This window comes from Podarcis vaucheri, assembly GCF_965113315.1.
Source record: "Podarcis vaucheri genome assembly, chromosome: 2".
Taxonomy (NCBI): domain Eukaryota; kingdom Metazoa; phylum Chordata; class Lepidosauria; order Squamata; family Lacertidae; genus Podarcis; species Podarcis vaucheri.
The window spans coordinates 79944968-79963879 of NC_138760.1; the positions used below are offsets into that span (position 1 = coordinate 79944968).

Below are 18912 nucleotides of genomic sequence, written 5' to 3' on the forward strand. Positions count from 1 at the left end.
CTATAAAACTCCCCCCCCCTTTTTTCTAATTCATACACATCTCTCAAGATGGATTACAACAAATTACAATTGCAATTTCACAATAAATATCTATTTTATTTTATTTTAAAATATATATTTACAGACAAAATGCAGTGGGCCAAGGGCAGGCATCACAGATAAGAGTCTCCTCTGATCCTTTAGAAAATTTTTGTTCAGCAAACTGTTTTCAACCTGAGTTTGGAGATTGAGTATAAAAGGCCACCAGCATGTTAATATTGTCCAGCCCAGCCCTTTCATTCCTTTTCACCAGAGTCCAAGATTGTGGGCTGTGTTGCAGTGTTTAGTCATGACTGGTAGTTGAAGATGGGATAAACCAGCTGAAATGGAGCTCAGGAAAATGAGTTGCAATAAGTTACATAAATATAACGCTGTCATGTCTCAACGGTGGGATTTTAGGGCCAGTTGGAAGACCAAATATTTTGGTGGTGTTTCTAGGCCTAAATGGGGAAAGAGAGAGAGCAAGAGCTTTAGATATGGCCATTCCGTTCTTCTGTTTACTTTCTTCTCTGTGTCTGCAAACTTGCCTTAAAATATTGAAATCTTGTGTTTAATTTGAAAGCAGTTGAATGCAATTTAGAAAAAAAATTGCTACCTTTTTATAAAAATGCCCAAGGCAGAGTACAAAAGAGTATTGCAACTAGAAACAAACAAGAAGAGAAGATATCAAAAGCAGCCTTTTAGAAGCCTGGAAGAAATATGGCAAATTTGTGTCAGAATTAAGGAAGTTCTTTGATGAGCTTGTTCTAGAAGTTGCAGCGCTGCTAGAGAGGAAGCCCTGGCCTCCTGGTACTGATATGTCTGGCATCGCTGGGGTGATGGAACTTGGAGCTGACACTTCCAGCTGATCTTAAAAGAACAAGGAGATATGTATGAGGGAATGCATTCCCTAAGGTGTGCTGGGCCTAAGGAGTCCAGTACCTACCATTAGTTAGCTGTCCTTGCACCTGAGCAGTATTCCCCCATAGTCTGCCCTTGCCAAGAGGTACTAATAGGAATCACAGACATTTACCAAAGGATCTAATCTATGCTTCTTACCTATTTATTATATAGAGGCAACTTACTAGTGACCTAACTTTTTCATTTTTGTACTGAGTGGCGCTCTCTCTCTCTGTGTTGTTAAAACAAATAAAAATAGGAAAGCATTAATAAGTGGCTCTTCCAATGAAGGCTTGTTAGATACAGCCCCAAACAATCTGCATGCTTTTGAAAACTTTTTTAAAAAGTAGCCAGTTTAGTTTCTAATCTCAAAGTTGCTTTTGATCATCTGATGGCAGCCCTGTTTAGGGAAGTTTTTAATATGTGACATTTTAATGTCTTTTTAATCTTGGTTGGAAGCCACCCAGAGTGGCTGGGGAGACCCAGACAGATGGGCAGGGTACAAATAAATTATTATTATTATTATTATTATTATTATTATTATTTATTAGTTTTATTTTGCATCAGTGCTCTCTGGAAGTACGGAATCCTAGCTTCAAAAACTTAATAGCACCATGTGCTCTCTGGGCCAATCTTTCAAAAGCTTTTTAAAAAAATAAATAGCTTGTAATAAAACTACTCTGTTGGGGAGGCAATATTAATTAAACATAGTTTGGAAAAGCTTCATGGTATTTTTTATTCTGGGGAAGATGTAATCTTAATCCTGTGAATTGTACACAAGCTATTACCCAAATCGTTGTATGTTTGAAAGCTGTTTCAAAATGGCTTTACAGGTAATGGTGTGGAAAACAAACTTTGATGCTGCTGATTATGGCGACCTGCTGAAAACACGGAAATGCAATATGAATGTGAATGGCACTGACTACGGTGATGCACCGAGAACACAGAGGTCCAGTATGAATGTGAATGGATCTTCCAACAGTGTGGTAAGTTGATGTCCTTGATGGTCATTCTAGATTTTTCAGTTCTCTGGTTATTCCACACTTTGGTAGAACTGATAGCTCTCAAGAAATTCCATTACCATAGTTCTAGTTTTCTGGGATAGATTATTTGTAATCCCGGTTGAGCTTCTCATTGCATGTTGGTGATAAAGAAAGCAAAGCCTGGCATTCAAGTCCAATAATCCCATTGTTACCCATCTGGTTACCGTGTAAGGCACTCCACTTCTTGCACTTTGTCAGTGGTCTCTTGGGCTGTTTCTGTTGCGGACTATAACATTTTGTTCTTTTTCATCCAGCTATTCTTTATGTAAGCAAATTCTTCTCAAACTGCTCATATGCCAGATGTGCTTTCTGTTCTGACCTTGTGGCTCTCAAATTAGGAATTCATTCTAATTTGGGCATTGGTTCATCTCTCTCCCCCCACAGCAGATTTTTAATGCATTTTGAGGGGATGGGGGGGGGGGAGTAGGATAAACAATTTTCTTGGAACTTCTCTTAGGAGAAGTGATTAAATTAAATAGCTTACACCGTGCACAATGTAATTTTTTGAGTATTTATGTCATAAAAAGCAACTCCAGTGCGATTTTTCTAGAAAAAAGAATGCCACAGCTCACCATAATAAGCCTTGTTCTCTTATAATGGCAATGGCATCCACCTGAGAGGTGCAGGAAATGAGTTCCGGCAAGTTCCGGCTGACAAAAAAGCCCTGAGCAAATTTCTATACATAGTGCAGTCTTTTATAAATGTCTGTTCAGAAGTTAACCCCACTAAGTAGAGCAGCACTTACTCCTAGCTAAGGTGCGCTATAGGATCATAGCCCAAACCTTTTTTTTTTTGGAGAGAACCAGTTATTGTTTTTATTAGAGCCAGTGTGGTGTAGTGGTTAAGAGCGGTAGTCTCGTAATCTTGGGAACCGGGTTCGCGTCTCCGCTCCTCCACATGCAGCTGCTGGGTGACCTTGGGCCAGTCACACCTCTTTGAAGTTTCTCAGCCCCACTCACCTCACAGGATGTTTGTTGTGGGGGAGGAAGGGAAAGGAGATTGCTAGCCGCTTTGAGACTCCTTAAAGGGAGTGAAAGGCGGGATATCAAATCCAAACTCTTCTTCTTATGTCATGCATTTTGAGTTTTGTGTTGTAAGCCACCCTGTGATCTTTGGATGAAGAGCGGTATATAAATTTTATAAATAACAATACTATCCCGAGGCTTGTGGAAGAATGTCTTGAAGACTCAACCCAGAGTTTTGTAAGAGTTCCTCTTTGTCTTTCTTGACTACTATTGCCTGTGCCTCTTAGAAGCCTACACCTATCCCTTGCTGCTATATCTTTTCTGTTTATCCTGTCTCTGTGGCCCCTGTAGGATAAAAAAGGTTCCTCTTAAAAACAAAGCAAAAAAAATTAACCAGGTTAGTAATCATGAGAGATCTGAATACCTCTGAGCACATGATTTGGTTTTTTTCTGGATTTAGTCACTTTTGCAGTCCTCTACTGGCCTGTATCACTCTAAACAGGTGTGGGTGAGTGTCCACTACCCTTCCCTCTTTGGCCTGTGCCTTCACAGGTACATTTGTATGCATGAAGGATTCCATACAACCTGGAACCCCCAATTGTGTGTACAGGGATACCAGGCACATCCCAGCTCCCGTGTAGAGCAGCACAGGAGCTGCGATGCTTCAAGAGGTCTAGTGCATGCCGTGCTCCTTACATAACCTTGGAATTGAATGGCTCTGATCTGTTACCTGTTTTTGTCTTTACAGTATCAGAAAAAGAAACCAGGGCAAAAGGTTATGGCAGTGTTCAGTCAGTCGAACTATTTAAGTGTCCTTCATATTAAAGACACCTTCAAAAACTTATTTATTTATTTATTTATTAAACGAATGTTTTGGATTTGGGGGAAATAAAAATGAAAGTGGTTAGACTTCCTGCCTCCCTCCCTCAACTTTTCCCAGACTGTGAATAAAAGGAGGAGGAAGGAGGAATCAATGATAATTGGTTCCCTATCTTCAGTGGGGAACCTTCACTGGACTGCAGTCTCTTCTATTCTTTGGCGGCGGGGGGGGGGGGAGCAGCAGCTCTGGGTCCAACCCACTGCTTGGTATGTATTCATTGATTGAGCAACGGATAAAGTTGCAACAAAATGTTGCTGAGCAACCATGAAATTGCTTATATTTCTAAATGCAACTTGGAATTGTTGCCGTGCGCATTCTTTTATTTTTATGGTTGACCCATAAAAGTTCCAAAAGACAGAATGCAACTTTTCTTTCCCCACACTAAACAGTTTTAAAATGGCACAAAATAAAATAAAACTATCAGGTGGCACAAATAACTCTAGAGTAGAGAATAGTGAGATGGTGTGTATTGAAAGCTGAGGGTTTCCCCCCCTTTAAAGTGTTTTTTTTTTATCCCAGCTCCTCCAATATTAGGCAATTTTAATTAGTTTAGATTAGAATAATATGGCATAATCCTAAAAGAAGGACTTAATATGTGCAGAGCACTTGTGAGCATCGTCATCACCATGTATTTATCATCCTTCTCATCTTTATTTATATCCCGCCTTTCTCCCTGACAGGGACTCATAAGAACAGCTAAAAACATTTTTTAATCCTTAAAAAAATATGCACTAATAGAATTAAAAATTATAAGATCTATTAAATATGTACACATAATTACAGTAAAAACATTGCAGCACCTGCCCTTTTCATTAATAGCAGTCAGTTCCCAAACGTCTGTTGGAATAAGGAAGTCCTCACTTCCTCATTAAGTAATTTGCTAGTTCTACTAAGCAGCACTTCCCAAATCAAAACCAGATTGTGCATCGTCTTTCATCGTTGCCGAAAGAAATAGCTTGTTTTGATTGTACAGTGCCTTACTAATTTTGATGCTTATTATTTCTTTCTAATGTTTGTGGGCATACTTGACACGTTTTGTTTTGAGCTGACCCAGACTGCTGATGGGTTTGGCTTTCAGGTTTCAAGAAAGCTTTTGGAAGACTGTAGATTTATTGTCTGGTTGGATTATCTTCCAGTTACCTTGGCTTTATCACCTTTTGCTTCTTATGATGCATTTTATAACTGCCAGTTTTCTACAAAAACTCATGCCCCAGAGGATCTGCTCAGTGTTTTCTTTTTCTTAGGAGAGTTATTCCACTGGGTGTCACTCTTTACTCTTTTTCTGTGCAGCTAGGGATGAAATAATCCTTTACCCATATCTAAAATAACTCCTCTGATAGGTGAAAATATTTTTATTATGACCTGAATTTTGTCATGAGATGTAAGCACTTCTTTAGTTTAAAATTGAAAATCGAATGTTTCTCCTTCTATTCCTAACTAGACTATCTGATGCATTAGATTAGCCATATACTTTCAGTTGTATACAATCTCCATAACTTTGGTTACTCTGAGTGAGAGTGGGCTTTCTAGTTTGTACCATGGCTACACAATTTCTAGGGAGGATAGGAATACAATTTGCTTTCTATTTATGGCATTCTTTCTCTTGTTCGGAATTCCCCTAAATGTAAAACTGCAGAGAACTCAGTAAGGAAGAGTCGTATGTGTTTGATCTTTGTCATTTTACATGGGTTTGTATTTGAGAAATGCTAGCTGGAGAAAAGAAACTTGAGCTGTGAAGCAGAAGGTCCCTGGTTCATATCTCGCCTCTCCCATGAACTTGCTACAGTATGTAGTGCTAGGAGGGATTTCAGCCTCAATCTCCCCCAATTTGTGATATGGAAATTAAAACCTGGATTTTGTAGAGGAGTTGTTGTTAGCATCATAAGATAACATATACAGTATTAAAACATTCAAAAGCAATATATAAATGCCAAGTAATTATTGTTGAATTTTATGTTTCTATGAAGGATGGCTGCTCTTTATAACCCAATAAATATGGACTGACACCATTGAAACAACTTGTGAATAAAGTTCAGCTTCTGCAGGCCCAAATAAGTTGCTGGACAAACAACTTTCTTTTTCTTTTTGCAAACACTTGGAAGGAGCGAGCCAGCAGTAAATCACACTGAGCAAGTTGGAGTTAACTCTTTGTTAACAAAAACAGGATCTGCACAGGACAGTGACTCATCTGCGGCAGCTTGCCTCCATGAAGCAGTTGCTGAGACTGAAGCTTCATGTCTTCCCACAGCTGCCCAAGTCCCCTCTTTGTCAGGTTTTTCTCCAAGACTTTGCCTCCCACTAAGCTAACCTCCTCCCTCTTCATTCCTCTCCTGGTTCTGGGAGACCAGTGGGAAGGGGAGCTTGTCACAGCAGGAGGGGCCTTCTTCGCTAGGAGGTTCCCCAGCTGGTTCTTCCCACCATTCCTCTGTGTCCAACCAGTCTGTGACAACCCCCTTAGTTAGCAAGACTAGTCTGCTGCCTGGGAGTGTGATAGGGATTTTCAAAAGAGGATTGCTTTTATTCTCTTTCCCAACCCACAGTAGTTGCAGCTCTCACCTAGTAGAAGCTATAAATTAGTCAATTATGTTGTTGCCAATAATAGTCCCACAAACGGCTTGTCTCTCCTACCGTTCAGTGTTCTGTTCTTTTGAATATTTCCAGTACCTGTTAAGTAGGTACTTAGTATCAAATACCTTTGTTCTGTTGTGCTCTTCAAATTGTGCACAGGAACAATGAACTAAAATAGGATTATTCTCTGCACTTGTGTAATTATACAGTACCCCTTCTAAATAGTCCCTGTTTAGAATTTTGCATATTGGCTGCGAACAAGCTTTGAAAAGTGACTTGTGCTTAATTTTTCTTTCTGTGGTTTGATAACCATTGAGTGAGTGCCATTGTCTTCATGCACATGTATGTGTGTTTGCTTGGCTGAAAGGGTCTGAAGGCTCCAGCTTCCTTCATTGAAAAATAAAGTTAAAAGCGCTAAGTTGTGAATGACATTAAGTGTGTGCTAGGAATTAAGGGCTTTGGCACTGATCTTATGATTCTTTCTAGATAGTACCAAATATTGGTTTGCTAGTATTATTTATCTTTGATCAACGGTACTGTGATTTTAGGGTGGGGGCTGATCTTCTTAAAAGGCTTGGGAAAGCCCCTTTTGAACCTTGTGTAAACTATAGGTGTAATAATGAAGAACTTGAGTCAGTTTTACATGCCCTTCTTTAAATTTAGTTTTTTACCACAGGGCTAGAGAAACTCATGATATGCTCCACTCTGCATTCATTCTCAGGCTGAACTTCAGAATATTTTATTGGAAGGTTCTATTTTTATTCTATTTTTTAATCAGAGCAAGTTGAAAAATTCTTAAATGGAGCCATTTCACTTGGACAATCTATGACTGCTTTTATTTTATGTCATACCTTTTAAAGGTTTGTGTCCAGTAAGCCACAGATTACAAGGGACACGGGTGGTGCTGTGGTCTAAAACACGGAGTCTCTTGGGTTTGCCAATCAGAAGGTTGGCAGTTCGAATCCCCATGATAGGGTGAGCTCCTGTTGCTTGGTCCCAGCTCCTGCCAACCTAGCAGTTCGAAAGCACGCCAAAAATGGAAGTAGATAGTTACCGCTCCGGTGGGAAGGTGAACGGCGTTTCCGTGCGCTGCTCTGGTTTTGCCAGATGCGGCTTAGTCATGCTGGCCACATGACCCGGAAAAACTGTCTGCGGAAGCAGACAAACGCTGACTCCCTTGGCCTGTAAAGCGAGATGAGCGCCGCAACCCCAGAGTCATCTGCGACTGGACTTAACTGTCAGGTGTCCTTTACCTTTACCTTTAAGCTACAGATTATGTGAAGCCTCAAGGGAACTAAAGGAAGTGATGGTGGGGCTGTTGCCCATTGTGGAGAAGCCAGGCCCCTTGCATTTGAGACCGTAATCCTGGATGACCTTTCCTTCTACTCACAGTGCAGCTGCTTGCTAAGAAATGCTTATTGAACTCCCTGCTGTTCTATCACCCTTTTTTCCACAGTTCGAGTAAGGCAACTGAAATTATTCTTCAGGATCAAATTATGGGGAAAGCCACTTACGTAGATCTTGAGGAGCAGTGGCTAATGTCACAACTTGTGGGAATAAGTGATGAAAGCACTTAGTCTTCATTTTTTTGACTGCATTATTTGAAACATTCTTGCAGAGCAGAACCCCAAGATTAGGGGCTGTCAAATTGGACATCAGGGCACTGCTTTGCACTGTGACATTGAGGTCAGGTCAGTGTGCAGCTCAAGTCAGCAGGTAGCTAACTTTTGAAAATCTGTCAGAGACAGATGGGAATATTTAGGGTGCATTGAGTTTCACATCTCAGGTAACGCAGAATAACACAACCCTCTTGGATTCCTTGCTTGTAGAAACCAATGGATACTGGCAGTAGAGAGATTCAGAAATCTGGAATTTACAGACAAGAAAAGGTAAGTGAAACCAAACATCTCTGTAGGGGATTTTTAATGTTACTGTGATGAGTAGAGGCAAGCCTTCACAAGTATTTTGACAGAGCTTTGTCACAGCCTCACTTATTGACTTTGACAGAAACACTTTGTGAGCTGTGGAAAATGATAATCAAATGTCCGCTCTGAGTTGGTTTGCATGTAATGCTAACACATGGTTTTAGCGCTACCTACATAAGCTAGAATGAGATCAAGCAAAGCCTGAAAATTGCACACGGCCCCCTCTCTATCCTGCTACACAGCCAGAAAGAAGACTTATGTAGACTTTTTCCCAGCTTCCACAAATACTATCATTGTCTATGACCTAGAGATGGCGGTTTAAAGCAAATTCTGCTCAAACAACCACATTATAACCCATGGCTTGAAGTTAGCTTGTATTGAAACTTCCATTAGTTGGTTTTGAACCATCATCTTTGCTTTATATGCAACAAGAAGCCAGGATTTGTGGAAACTGAAAGTAAACACTGTCGAAGTCTTCCCCTAGCATCAGAGAGAAGAGGGCATTGTGCAAGACTGAGGCAGCACATGAGTCTTTATAGCCCATGCATGTAGCTAAACTTTAATGAGTTACGGACCTATGCGTGCTTGTAGTGAACATTGGAATATTTGAAGGGTAGGCCTCTGCCTGCAAGTGTGATTAATAAAATCCTAGAGGCCACAGATGTCCAAGTCTCCTTTGCTGCAGGAATAAATCTATTATGGTGGAAACAGTGCAAATGCTCTTCTTCCCTTTTGTGGAAAATAGCCCTATACTAGGATTTGAATCTGCAACTTTCCCAAATTCCACATTCGTTGTAGGTAAACTCTCCTGGGCTGTGCACCTGACAAGAAACACTGAGGAATTATTGAAAGAGAATGTTGTATGTGGATTGAGCTAGAAAGGATGGCCAACTATCCAGTAGGCTAGGAAAAGACTGTGCTGTTATTTAATAAACACACACTTTATATTATAGTTTGAGTTATATTCATCTAAAGGTGCAAAATATCAACTGAAGTGCCTTGGGGTGTGAGAAATGTTTCTCCCCTGACATCAAATTGAGGAGCCAAGGGCTTCTAAATTTCTTGATGAGTATAAAAATATCAGTTGTCTGCTCTTCCTTTTGATTCTCTGGTTATATTTCACTTTTATACAGTCATACCTCGTGTTGCGTCAGGTTCATGTTGCGTCTTTCTGGCTTGCGAACGCAGCAAACCCGGAAGTGTATACTTTCGGGTTTTGCTACGTGCACAGAAGTGGCACTTTAGTTATGGACTTTCGGGGTGCGAATGGCACCCCGGGATGGATCAAGTCCGTAACTAGGGGTACCACTATACTTACTTTAATTAAAAGAGAAATGCTGCACTGGGAAGGGGGTGGGTGGGGATGGCTTACGGGCAGAATGTCTGTGTTGCTGATCACTACTAAGTAGTCTTCATGGCCACCATGTACAAATTGGAGGGTTTCAGCAGTACAGCTGCAGTACAGTGACTTGAGCAGCTTCCCTTCTCTGAATTTCTGAGGCACATGATCCTTAACTGTGTATTTCATTTGAGCTGATGTCTCTCTCCACTAGTCTCCACCTACCCACTCCACCAATTTTAATTGAATATGGTAAGCAATGTTTTTTTCATCCTCTAGCAATCAGAGATGGATTTTGCAGAAGTTCCAGATAAACACATTCAAGGAACTGAAAGGGCAGAATCTGCCAGAAGACAACCTGAGCAAATTGACGAGGCCGGTCTTGCCAGCACCCTCCAGCATATTGTGGGGCAGCTGGATGTTCTCACTCAGGTATGCAATACTTTCAGGAGTCTCTATGAAACCTTGAATAGGGTCATAAAACTTCTGCATTTCATCCCATTATTTGTTGATAGAGAAGGTATTAAAAGGAATTACTACTTGAGACTTTTCCTTGAAATGGATGCCTTGAAATGGAATATCCCAAAATATATTCTCAACCGATTCTTCTCTGATGTGTCTTAAGTCCTTTTCTACTTGTCTCGTCCGCAAATAAAGAGAGGAAATGTTGTATCTTATAATTCAGCATGTCTGTGCTTCCTATCAGCCCAAGTTTTATTTGATTTAGCACTGGGGACAAATGGTGAGGCATGGCCCATGAGACCCTAGGAACAGTGTTCATGGCAAACCAAACATTTGTACTGAACTTCACAAATGACAGCATGTGTGTTTTCTCCTATAAGGGCATTATCTTAGTAAAGGGAAAAAACGTCATGTGTGGCTGGCCCCATTTGGAAGGTTGCGAGGCATAGATTCGTAGTATCACCAGCTTCCTCTAAATTATAAAATGGGATATTGTGCTCAGAATAGTTTCTCTCTTTCGCAGACAAAGACTCTCCCCCTCTAGTTGTCATTGGTATGCAGCTGGCTTTATTCTAATTCTGTTGCTTTATTTGAATTCTGCATCTGGGGAGGTCTGTTCAATACTCAAAACATAGAATGCACAGTTCTTCAAAAATGAACTCAGTTCATGTTTATTGTGTGTTTAATTGTGGTGTTTTTGTGTTGTAAGCTGTGCACCAGGATGGCAGGATAGAATTTGTTTTTAAATTAAGATTCACTGGCCTATTCTCAAACCATTGTGGTGGACGACTCCAGTTGCGGCCAGTGGCGATAGTGTGGAATAGTCCGCTTCCTACGGAGACAAAAGTGTCAAGTGGCGTTTCTGTGTACATGAGAACAGCAGGACTGTTTTTATTCTGTTAAGTAGCTTCCATCTGCCAGACACGAATTATTTAGGAATGATGAGGCTGGAGTGGTATTACGTCCCGCACAGCAAGATGTTCATATGCAGCCTTGCTTCTTTTTGCACTTTAGCTGAAGTGTTCATTTTGTCAGCAGCCTCTGCCTTGTTCTAGCTTGCTGAATGGGCGCTCCCTGACAAGTCAAGCATATATCTCAAACCCCACAGCGATTGAGCGAGTTGGTGGAAAGATTACATTAAAGAGACTTAAGTCCACCCCGGTCCTGGTCTCTGCAATTGCTAAAGACAGTAGCATTATCGTGAGATCTTTCTTGCTTGGAGTTATCAACCAGGAGGCTAGTCCAGATAAAGTTTCCTGGAAGAATGCGGAACTGGAAATTCAGTGGCCCAGAGATTACAGTTGAGTGTTTCCAAGTGGTTATAGTCCTTGGCCAGCTTGCTAGTGCTGCTGCTACCAGGGGAGCCTGCCAGAGGAGCCCTCTGTTGAGCATTCCTGGCAGTAGCAGCTTTCCAGGAAAGCAACATGATGTTGGGGGAACATTGTGGGAAACTAAAATGGCAGGTCCCAGTTGCTCAGACTGTATTTGTTACAGCAGTTTGAAACAGCTATTGTCCCACCTTGCCTTTACAAAAAAGAACAAGGTTGCTGATTCCAGAGAATTGACTTTAGACAAACAGAAGTTGATAGGTAGGGGTATTTGTGTGTGGCATCTCAGAGTGACAGTATTCCCTTCTGGCAGGTTAATGTAGCAGAATGGTTCCCTTCTAACTGAACGTCTTGTTTCTTGGGTCATGCTCTAACCACCGGCAGCCACTAGTGCATTGAAATTGTTAGTTATGATCTGGAAGTCTCCAGTTCAGACCTTAGCTCAGCCTCTCCCCTCTCCATTCTGTAATACAGGGATGTTAATATTGGCCTACCGTACAGGGTGTTTCTGATGATTACTGAGAGTGTATATGATACAATGCTTGAAGGAAGTGTTGTATAAATACTAAATGTACTGGGTAAATGATCTTTTACACTTCTTTTACAGTTCCTTCATCAGTGCTTACAACAGCATTAAATGTGAATATATAGGCCTCAACTTGTATTCTGTTTTGAACCTTTAAAAACCATATTAACTGCACAAATTCACACCTGGTACTTATCAGAGATTTCTTACTATGGCATTCCTTTGGACAGTGCCATAAAAGGACCAGCAGGGGGCCCTAATACCCAACACGCTATACTGAAAGATATATGTTTAGCTTTATATACATGTGCCTTCTACATTTGAACTTCAGGGTCAGGTTCTAATATGATTGCTTTAAATATGTGCCTTTCTCACCCATAAGAGGCTTCAGATGGATTAAGGAGGCTGTTATTGCTGGATGCCTTAATATTACATATCTGCAAACATCATTCAGCTCATCTTCCAAAATATTCTTCCCCCAGGCTTTGCAACACACAATGAAGTAGCAGTTTGCTATCTATTGAAGGGTGACAGCAGCCAGTTTTAGGTTGTATATGACTGGTGATTCTTTGGTTTCTAATACTTTCACTGTATAGAGATACCTGTAAAAACCAGTTGTCGGTGTCCTGTGACCAAGAAACGGAACCCAGGGAATGGCTAGGCAGATCTGGGTTGATTCTCACTTGCTCCCATTCTTCTGCTTTAAGTCTGTGTGGGGCACACTTAAGAGGAGGCAAGCTCTCCTGTCAATCCAAGCACTAGGATTGCTGGCAAGCAAGACCCAAGGCTAGCTAGCCCTATTACCACCCCAAGGTTGTCTCTCAGTGTTTAATAATTTCTTTTAATTTTTTTAAATTACTCTTGCTTTTCTGTCATATAACTGAATTGCTAGCATTCATTCCTGTGGGACAGATTAGAGCACCACATGGAATGATGCAGGGGGAGGAAGAACCTGCCAGTCACTCCTGATGTGGCTGGAGTGGCCTCCACTGATGGTGAGCCTGCAAAAAGGGAGCCCACCTTCCTTCCCAGGTCACTCAGTAATCATAGGGTTCTCTCCTCGCCCCACCCTGGCCAAAGGAACTACCTCCCCATGCCAGACAAGATTTGACAGCTCAGTTGGTAGAGCATGAGGCTCTGAATCTCAGGGTCGTGGGTTCAAGCCCCACGTTAGGCAAAAGGTTCCTGCATTGCAGGGGGTTGGACTAGATGTCCCTAATGGTCCCTTCCAACTCTAGGAGGTCTAGGATTCCATGAAAGGGCGTGACCTTTCATCCTAGGAAACACAGTTCCTGACTGGGGAATGGGGGTATATCTGTTGTTGGCTTTGTCGTCTTGAGGGCTGGAGGCTATATTTGCTTGGGGAACGAGGACACCAGCTGTGTTTTCACCTCTTGCTGTGCCTGATGCAGCAATGTAAATTAATGGGAGGGTACAGGTTGGGTGTGTGGTGGGGGAATTCTCCCCGCCTTCCCTGTGGCTCAGACCCAGTGGTCCTTTAGTTAGTGTACAGTAAAAGCCAGACATTCTTTCACACAGTGACTTTTTTCAGCAGGACAATATTATGGCAAATCCTTTTAATTAAGGTTATTTTTCTCGGTCGGGAATTCATTGTGGCATGAAATAGTGGAGAGAAGCAGGGAAATGATCTGCAGGGAGATAATTCCCTCCCCCTGATCACCCCCCAAAAAAGTCTGCGTCTAAAATCGAAAATAACAAGCTGCTTTGCTCCCATGTTGTGCCAGTATCCTACATCTCAAAAGTAGGCATTTTAAGTTCTGTTGTAACTTTGTGTGATTGTTATTCTTCTCTTTGGTAGGCTGTTTGGTAAGGCAGCAAAACAGTCCGCAATGCATAAATAGAAGATGTGCTACACACCCTGATCCTGGGCATATTTGCTCAGAGGGAAGCCCCACCGAGTTCAGCTTTGTCCCAGGTGGTAGGTTTGCATGCTAAGGTTTTCCAACACCTTTCAGCTGTTGCCTTTCTCCTTTCGCAGACTGTTTCCATTCTAGAACAAAGATTAACATTAACTGAAGACAAGCTGAAGGAGTGCCTTGAGAATCAACAGAAGATTGCTCAAAGTAAATCCAACTGAGTTTGCTGGGGAACGGACGGCAGCCAGCATTGTGAGTGTGTGTGTGTGCGCGCACACGCGAGCACATTCTCAGCATATATTGTGTGACTGATTTGTAAAGTGAAAACATTTCCTATTTTATTAGAATGAATTGTACAGCTTAATAGTGTCTGTAAATATATACTTTTTTCATATTAAACTTTCTTACTAACGACGGTCATTTTTGATGCTTGGCTTTACTACCCCGATTCGCATTTCCAGGTGTTGAGGAGTTGTTCACTTTTAAAGTAACACTGGCTTTGCTTCTCAGAGCAGCTCTGTTAAGAATTAAGGTAGCCTCATTTTGGAAATGACAAGCTTCTGGAACCTTTGTCGTAGACTTCTTGAAATAGTGTGTGTGTGTGTGTGCGCGTGCATGCATTGAGAACAGTGTGGGAGTTTCCCTTCAGACACAGATTTCCCAAAGCACTAGAGGAAGAGGAGGGAGAGGACTCCGCTCCAAATGTTCTGCAAGCATTTCAAGCAGAAATATGACTCACTTCTGGGAGATACTGCTAAAAAGCTTCCTCTTCAAATTTGAATGTTACCTGCACAAAGCAGTCCTGCTATGTAGGATCTTTATACATCTCTTACAGTTCATTGAAGCAGAAAATAACACATGAAGCACTCAGAGTCAGATCCAGAATGGTTTCCATTTTTTTTAACATTAGCTAAGTAATGTCAGATGCCTTGTCTATTTTTCTACATGTGTATTTGTGTAGTCCGTGCCAGCTTTGCATGCATGTTCATGATCATAGATTTCTTTTGCCATGAGTATACTTATATTCCTGATGGATAATTTCCCCCCCATCACCTTTGCATACATTGGAACTGTGGCGTGGGAGACCTTGCAGTGCAGCGTTTTCACATAGTGCAAGGATGACACAAAAAGCCCTGATTCGTGTGAAAGGAGTCCCAAGACATGGCTCCCTGCCAGATTATTGTTGCCCCTCCTAGAAGTTGGGGCAAAGCTGGCATAGGAAGGAGCCTGATGGTGAATTTCATTCATGTGATCCTAGATGTCTGATGGTTACCTAAGCAGAATAGGAAGGGACCAGTCAGCGGTTTCACTGTTACTATAAAGGTAATCTATGTAGGGTTATATGCTCCTCATCTTAGCTTTGGGACCTTTAAGTGTTGCCGGTTTCAAAGACTGACCTGCACTGATTTTGCTCATTTTATCCCAACCCCCACCTGATCTTGTGGATAGAAAATCTCCCACTCCCACTCTTTATATATTCTAGAACCATCTCTTCTCCGCACCCCTTTCCATGGAAGCCTGTATCGGTCTGTGTTTTGCTGAAACCTTCAAAGTTGGACCTTACCATTTCCACGTAGGAGGATTTTTTAAAAAATCCAATTCCATTAAAAAAAAAAACCCACACCCCCTTTCATTAGACTGTATTCCCACCATCTCAGAAAGTCTGTTAAGAAACTACAGTGGTGCCTCGCAAGACGAAATTAATTCGTTCCGCAAGTTTTTTCTTCTTGCGGGTTTTTCGTCTTGCGAAGCACGGTTTCCCATAGGAATGCATTGAAAATCAATTAATGCGTTCCTAGGGAAACCGCTTGCCAGGCTGGCGGTGCGGAGAAGGGCTTTTCTCCGCACCGCAAGCCTTCAGGACAGGTACGGGCACAGAGGGGAAGGGGCGCAGCGCTTTCCCTCTGTTCCCGGGGCTTGCGTGGGAGGAGGGTTTTTCCTCCCCACCGCCAACATTCAGAACAGCATTCTGAATGTTGGCGGTGGGAAGGAAAACCCTCCTCCCACCCCAAGTCTTCAGGAAAGCCATCCGATGCCGTGCGGCGGGAGGAGGCTTTCCCCCTCCGCCGCCCAGCATCGGAGCTTCGTCCCGATGCCGCGCGGCGGGAGGAGGCTTTCCCCCTCCGCCGCCCGGCATCAGAGCTTCGTCCCGATGCCGCGCGGCGGGAGGAGGCTTTCCCCCTCCGCCGCCCGGCATCGGAGCCTCGTCCCGATGCCGCGCGGCGGGAGGAGACGTTCCCCCTCCGCCGCCCGGCATCGGAGCCTCGTCCCGATGTCGCGCGGCGGGAGGAGACGTTCCCCCTCCGCCGCCCGGCATCGGAGCCTCGTCCCGATGCCGCGCGGCGGGAGGAGGCTTTCCCCCTCCGCCGCCCGGCATCGGAGCCTCGTCCCGATGCAGCGCGGCGGGAGGAGGCGTTCCCCCTCCGCCGCCCGGCATCGGAGCCTCGTCCCGATGCCGCGCGGCAGGAGGAGACGTTCCCCCTCCGCCGCCCAGCATCGGAGCCTCGTCCCGATGCCGCGCGGGAGGAGGTCCGAGGACAGTGGGGAAGACGCGCTGCGCTTCCCCGCTGTCCCGGAGATTTCCCTATGGGCTTTCGTCTTGCGAAGCAAGCCCATAGGGAAATTCGTTTTGCGAAGCGCCTCCAAAACGGAAAACCCTTTCGTCTAGCGGGTTTTCCGTCTTGCGAGGTGTTCGTCTTGCGGGGTACCACTGTACAGGTTATTTTGCTTCCTGGCTTGAAATAAAAAAGGGGAGGGAGAAGATTTGTTCCCTGCTTGGTTTTTGAAAGCCATTTTTGTTGTTGTGTTGTTTTGGAAACACTTTACCCAGGGGTTTCTTGCCCATTACGGGAAGCGGGTCAAGGAGGAAGCAGGGGTGGTTTGGAACTGCATGAGTTCCAGATGTGAGAATAACTTGGCATCTTCCCATGGCAAATGCTTTTTGTCTTCTGTACGTTTATAACGACGATGGGGAAAGGGCTCGAGTGAGTTAGGCTTTCTCCTTCGCCATTTGCATAATGTGCAAAAAGCCGCCTTGCTTGCAGGAGTGGTTTTTGCATCTTTCCCTCTGGAGTTCCCTGTATGGAAACACCTTTTTGCAATGCAGTCCTGTGTGCATGGGATCCTTGTTTAGTAGGGGAAAGAGAGAGCAAGTATGTACTGCAGCAGAACTTTTAAACAGAATGTTCTTATCCAGGGGAGCTATAAATACACTCTCACTCCTTGTATTTAGCTCTTCTTCCTGACAATGAAACATCTGTTGTGATCATCTCGCAGAAAACGGCTGGTGCAGGAAGCAGTGGAATAGATGGTTGAGGGGGTGTATGTTGCAAATTCCAGGGTTAAACGTTCCAAGAGTTGAGAGCAGATCGTTTAAGGGAATTGCTCTGGGTGGCTGGTCTGGGAGGAGCTGACAAAGGGTTAAGAATCTGCGAGGCAATCACTAAGCCAAGTTCCTTAAAAAAGCAGTTTAATATGTTGCTATTAGGTTTGCCAAACATATGACCTCACTAAAATTTTAGTAACAGCTCTTTTTATTCAGATTGGTCCCCAGGGAAGCTACATATGCCAGAGGGCTGAAGCAAAGGGAATTTTTGGCTGTTACGGGCATGGAACATGTTAAAACATACTCTGACACTGTGAAAAATAGCAGTCTCTAAGCAGTGCCCCTTTTTCTTCCTGTCTGGGAGTTTAAATTAAAGCAACATCACGGCTAATTCATAATTATATTGGCAGAAAGGTGCAGCACTATGAGAGTGACTGTAGGGCTATATATAGGTCAGCTGTCCAGCACAAATTGGCTTCTTTCACAGTGACTATGTTTGTTAAGACCAATCCTAACCCCACTTAAGTGGGAGGAAGCCCACTGAATCCGAAAGGACTTTTGAGTGGCCAGGGATAGGTCTGCAGCCTGAGTCTGTAAAACGTACCCATAGTTTTTAATATTGATAGTTGTACGTATTATTTTTGCTTTTAATTAAATGGCACGAACATTTTTTATCATGTTTTATTCACTGACATGATTTCATTCACAACTGATTACGAGTTAGCAGAGCTTTCCGGCTATTCTGAAAATCCAGCATATAGGAAGCTTTCTCCTATTTTTCAAACGTATCAAATAATGTTTGTGGGTTAGGCACACACGTTCTGTGACTCCTACCTTGTCAACGGATCATTCAGTTTTGTTTATAGCGGACAGCATTGGGGAAGCAGGAGAGCATGAATTCAATTCTTCTGTAATTTAGTACTGAGCACACACTACCCCCCCTTTTTGGCAATTTTGTTGAAGGTTTCTAACATATTAAGCACTAGAATCCAAACACATTTATAAAAAGATAATCAAAAAGAATATATTGAAAAAGAATACAGAAAAAGAAAATATAGAATACTCATAATCCTTGCAAAACACAATTATAGAGAAAAGAGAAGAGGGGAAAAATAACTAAAAAGACCCTTTATCACATTTATAGCATATATATCATATCATTTATCCGCACATAGAAAGGGTACAACTTGTAGATCTAGGTCAGGCTTCCTCAACCTCGGCCCTCCAGATGTTTTGAGACTACAATTCCCATCATCCCTGACCACTGGTCCTGCTAGCTAGGGATCATGGGAGTTGTAGGCCAAAAATATCTGGAGGGCCGAGGTTGAGGAAGCCTGATCTTGGTAGCTGCTCTATAACAGTTATTCATGGATGTGACCAGAGGGGCCACCACAAGTATCTCCTGGGAGTGGGGCTTGGGATACGATGTACCTGCTGTTGAACTGATTGGGAACTGACCATAGTGCTATCAAATTCAAATGGAAGTGGGCGATGGCCAAGAAAATCTATCACATTCAGTTTTTATTTCAGAACGGAACTGGAGGAGATTGGCAAAAAGGCAATTGGAAGGGAAAGTCAAGAGAGTCAAATCTCTCCAGAATTCTTGGGGGTTCCTCAAAACCACAATAGTAGAAGTGTAGCTAGAATGTATATTGTATTTCGGGAAAGTTGCTCCCAGGGGCAAGATGACGTCAGCATGGTTTCCTGAGTGGAGTCAAGAAAATCTGAATGATAAGAAGGCTCCCTTTAGAAAATG

The 18912-nt window shown here is 42.9% G+C and overlaps 1 protein-coding gene across 3 annotated transcripts in view; it reads left to right on the forward strand.

The window, feature by feature from the left end:
* Positions 1–14246, forward strand: part of POC1A (POC1 centriolar protein A) — a 30510-nt gene extending 16264 nt beyond the window's left edge. For all 3 annotated transcript variants that reach the window (XM_082213306.1, XM_082213305.1, XM_082213307.1), the window contains 4 exons: positions 1752–1904; positions 8204–8263; positions 9918–10070; positions 13954–14246. In XM_082213306.1, the coding sequence (XP_082069432.1) occupies positions 1752–1904; positions 8204–8263; positions 9918–10070; positions 13954–14052 (465 nt within the window). In that variant the 3' untranslated portion in view covers positions 14053–14246. The remainder of the gene's footprint in view (positions 1–1751; positions 1905–8203; positions 8264–9917; positions 10071–13953) is intronic.
* The last annotated feature ends 4666 nt before the right edge of the window (positions 14247–18912 follow it).